At 39.6% G+C, this 4821-nt stretch overlaps 1 protein-coding gene across 1 annotated transcript in view; it reads right to left on the bottom strand.

Annotated features, from left to right (window-relative positions):
- Positions 1–1760: 1760 nt before the first annotated feature.
- The window catches only part of LOC119282032 (jacalin-related lectin 9-like), a 5905-nt gene continuing 2844 nt past the window's right edge, over positions 1761–4821 (bottom strand). The window contains exons 3-4 of the mRNA XM_037562398.1: positions 2293–2493; positions 1761–2215 (exon numbers count right to left, since the gene is read on the bottom strand). Of these exons, the coding sequence (XP_037418295.1) occupies positions 1967–2215; positions 2293–2493 (450 nt within the window). The 3' untranslated portion in view covers positions 1761–1966. The remainder of the gene's footprint in view (positions 2216–2292; positions 2494–4821) is intronic.

Here is a 4821-nt window from a genome sequence, read left to right as displayed (position 1 = left end):
ACTAAAAAGGAGCATATATCCTTATTTTTAATGGCTTATTACAACTCAGAAATAAAAAGAAAAAATAAATATAGCAGAAAAGAAAAAAAATATAAAAAACTACTCAGAAATGAGCATAGATGCGCTTATAGAGGAAAATCAACTTAAATTCATAACGAATTTCAATCGAAATCCATATAAATTTAGGCTAATTTCCCTATATAAGGGCATCTATTTTCATTTTCAGAGTAGCTCAATAAGGAAGAGAGGGAGGGGCTTATAAACCGGTCTGATTCCCTTCGGTTGGCGAGGTGGGACTAAACTCTGGCCGCAACGAGGACCAACCCTTTGGTCCCCGTTCGTCTCACCAACCGGGACCAATGGTTGTGGGCCAGGAGCGAGACGTATTGATCCCGGTTCGTCCCACCAACCGGGACCAATAGGTCCAGACGAACCAGGACCAATGGCCCACGTGGCCCGGCCGGCCCCTGGGGCTCACGAACCGGGTCCAATGCCCCCATTGGTCCCGGTTCTGGATTGAACCGGGACTAATGGGCTTAGCCGGCCTGGACCATTGCCTCCTTTTCTACTAGTGTAACTGTACATATGTCCTGTCTATCTGCATTCATATTCATAAGTTCCGAGCTCTGCAATGTACTTGTTTCTGAAGTACAAATAGGATAGTAACCAAGCAAATTTACTTCATGCACCATGGCAATTTCAGTTTTAATATCATGGCAAATTCTTTTCCTCTTACCATGGCAACATTATTTCATGTGACATGAAATTTTTAGTAAATAATTACTATATATATTTCCTTTTATTTCTCAAGCATGGCAAACTTACTTTTATGGATCATGACAAACTTAATTTATGTACCATGTCAAGTTTAATTCAAGTATCATGGGCAAATTTCTGTTTCTCGTATCATGGCAAAATTACTATAAATAAATGGCAGTTTACTTATACAAAGCATCAGAATTATAATAAATATTGTCCAAAATGCATCTCCTTGACTCCTGTTTCTGAATAAATCGTCATCACCAATCATAATGTACTTGTTTCAATAAATTCAAAAGAAAATATGATATAGCATGATAAAATGGATACACCAACTAAAATGTTCTAGCGACCATAAGCTGTGTTTTATTCTTCCTATGATTCTGCACCCCATTGCTTTGAACGCCCTAAGCATGAATTCAAGATCAAGAACTATTGATATTGCCATCTTGTGAGCTAAATGAAAGTCAAAAATTCGTATAGTATCATGTAAGATTATTATGTGCTTATGTTCTTTACTGTGACGGTTGTGGATATGGACAGCGGAGGTGAAGCATGAGTTTCTAGAGGGACTAATTTGATTACGCCTATTTATTAGTATTAGTATGTTTTACAGGTTTATCAGAGGAATGAAGCTGTTGCTCCATTTTCATGTTTCCAGTTTGGTTCTGCAGGAGTGTTGTGTTTTTTATGTGACACCGGTTGATATCCAGTAGTATTTCATCATGTCCCGTGTGAATCTGCGATAGGGATGGAAAGGTCATCTTTTCTTTGTAAAGCTAATCCATATTTTGTTGATATCATTTTACAAAATATCTATGTAACTTGTTTTGGTATCATTTTTAATTGAACAATAATGGACCTATTTACGGTCTTCACTTGTAAGGGGTTTTAATATTTTTGCCACATATTTTTGGACCGCTCTTATTGTTATATAGTTAAAATCAAGTTGAACTGAGTAGTAGATATCCAAATAAACCGTAGATAAACAACAATTGCTCTTAAAGTCAACATTAATTTAAATCCAGAAAAACTTCAACACATCCACAGGCGTGAGACTGCCTGATCCGTGCTAGTAGCCATACATATAACATGTAACAAATGCATGAACCCTAAAAGGAAAACCAATAGTAATACATGAGACCAGTGCAACCCATAACATGCCAGCCCGTCCAAGAGCTCTGGTTATTCTTGAGCAACGTATGTACTAATAATTTTGAACAGAAGGACTCACATAAACCCCAATAGCATTAACAAGTCTTCCAGCACGGACGAAGAAGCCCACAACGCTAGTGTCCGTAAGAGGGACACTGAAAGCAGTACCGCTTGGTTTTCCAAAAGGTCCATATGTCCTCACATTTGTGACAAAAGTAAGCGATGTCACAACAGTATCTCCACCAAAAGTACCGGTTGTTCCTGAAACTTCCTTCACAATCTCTATAGGGGCAAAAGTGATCTACAAGGAAAGAGATAAATCGATTATCTTCTTTGCAAAAGTTGATAGAACTAGCATTGTGCTGCACATTCACTCACCGTGTCACTAAGTTCACCATCACCACCCCACGGACCAAGAGTTTGCTTCTTTCCAGCTTGATTAACGTAGGAGAACGCAATGGAGTCGATGAGAACACCACTTCTAATTGTCACACTTTCTAGATGTTGAGGTACCGACTCTGGGATATCAAATTCTTTTCCTCCATGCCCACCCCATGGTCCAATCTTGGTGACAAGGACCTACAAATATACGCGAAGGAACAACACATCTTGTTTCAGCAAGAGAAAAAAAAGATGAACAAACTACCTACACTTGTGTATGGGCAACTTATTAGAAGGCTACAATTAAAGGGCTCTTTGAAGACGTTCCAACCTATTTGTACAGAAGTGAGACGAAGTTTAAATCCTAACTGTCTGATGCAAACATTTCTCCGGAATATATGGATTGGCTTTGAGCGCAAATGCTGTATATCTTTCAAGGGATGTTCATAGTTGTGTTGCAGGTGGCATGTAGTCTAGTGGAGGACCTCACACGGAGAAGGCAAGTGTTCGAGCGACAATGCCAAGTCATATGTACATAAACTATGTACTCCCTCCGTTCCTATATATAAGGTGTATAGTTTTTGGCAGGAAATTAAAGAATGCATGTGGAGGGAAAATTTCAAAAATCTATACACCTTATATCAAGGAACGGAGGGAGTATTGTTTTGGCCTTTTCTATCTTGATAGAATGGGCAAAATGCCTGCCTTTGGCAAGTGTTCGGACGTTGGAACTTCCTCTAAATGTGGCAAGGTTATGCCGCGAGATCTATGGTGTTTGAGATGGAGAGTCCGGTTAATGCCAGTTTTTTTTTCATGCAACGGGTGTACATTAGGAGATAACCAAAAATGTTGTTTTATTTCCGGAGCATTGAATTTGGGAGCATACTTGCCGGGTGAACTTTGTCTCGTGCTATTTTTTACTTAAAGAAACAGATGCAAACAGGCAAAACACTCGAAGGATTTAAAATCTTAAAACATGTTTCATTGTGTTAATTTTATTGCCCATTCCACTAAGTTATCTCTCTATTGTTTTTAGCCGAATTCGATCGTCTATATGCCAACGTCCACATTCTCACGAGTTATGATACATTCAAAGTCGGCAGGGCCCCGGTGCGAAATGCCAATGATGCCTTAAAATCTGAGAAATTCTTGTAACTACAAAATTAATATAATTAAAGCATACTCTCATTCTGCCGCCTGTCCATGCCCTCCTGCTCCTTGCATCCGTGCGGACGGCAAGCAGATTCGTTCTAGTCGTGGGTCTCTGAAAAACTGGGAAGTTTTTCTTTTAGGGGTCTGAAGAACTGAAAATGAATCGCCGGGTATACGGGTGACGGAGTGGGAGTTGGGGTCCTTGGGAGAGGGCGAATCCTATTTAACGCGCGCGTGCGTCCAGGAGACGCGGCTTCGCTGAAGCGCGGGAGCTGCTGCGCGCTATGGGCCGGCCCACTTCCCCAGATAGAGCAGTGGCAGGCAAACCGGTTTTGGGAACCTTCTAGAAGGTTCCCTAAACCGGTTTTTTTTTGCCGCTTTTGTGATTTTTCCTGTTTCTTTTATTCTTTTTTTCCTGTTTTTTCTTTTGTTTCTGTTTCTTTTTCTTTTTTCCTTCTCTTTTTATTTTATCTTTTTTCGTTTACAAAAAAGTTTGAAATTCCATATTTCCTTCTTTATTTCAGAAAAAATCACGGTTCTAAAATTTTGTTCAGAATTCAAAATTTGTTCAGCATACATTGCAGAAATGTTCAACGTATATTTTAAATTTTGTTCGGCATATACCAAAATGTTCAATATGTATTTAAAATTATTCAGTGTATAATAAAAAAATGTTCAATATATGTATTTAAAATTGTTCAGCGTATAATAAAAAAAATGTTCAATGTATATTTCAAAAATTGTTCATCTTTTTGGAATTTCGAATTTTTTGTTCAACTGTTCAATAATTGTTCATGTTTGAAAAGTTTGTTTGAATTTCAAAAATAATTCATGGTTTTAAAAAGGGTTTCGCGTTGGTCAAATTTTGTTCGTAATTTTCCTTTTTTTTGTTCTCAATTTTCGTGAATTGTTCGATTTTTTTCAAAAGCTGTCTCGTACTTTAAGGTGTCGCGCGCCTTAAAACCAGTATAATGTATCAGCTCGATTGGTTAGCTCGATACTTCTCGAGCGGGGACGTCGCAGGTTCGATCCCTCGCTGGTGCGGTTTAATTTTTGGCGATCGTTTTTAACGCACTCAAACTCCTGACCTCTAAATGGGCCGGCCCATCTCCACCTACGTTCAGCGAAAGCTCCACTTCTTGACGCTAACGGGCGTCAGACAGGAGCTCCCACCTCTAAATGGGCCGGCCCATCTCCACCTACGTTCAGCGAAAGCTCCACTTCTTGACGCTAACGGGCGTCAGACAGGAGCTCCCTTGGGAGAGGCTGGAGGCTTACGATCGATCGATAATCTGGATGGGCCTCTAGCGATCAGCAGGCCAGCCCAAAACAGTGACAGAAAGAAAATAGCCTGATAAATATATGACGTTGGCC

This window comes from Triticum dicoccoides, chromosome 3B (assembly GCF_002162155.2).
Source record: "Triticum dicoccoides isolate Atlit2015 ecotype Zavitan chromosome 3B, WEW_v2.0, whole genome shotgun sequence".
Taxonomy (NCBI): domain Eukaryota; kingdom Viridiplantae; phylum Streptophyta; class Magnoliopsida; order Poales; family Poaceae; genus Triticum; species Triticum dicoccoides.
This window is presented reverse-complemented; position numbering and strand designations above follow the sequence as displayed.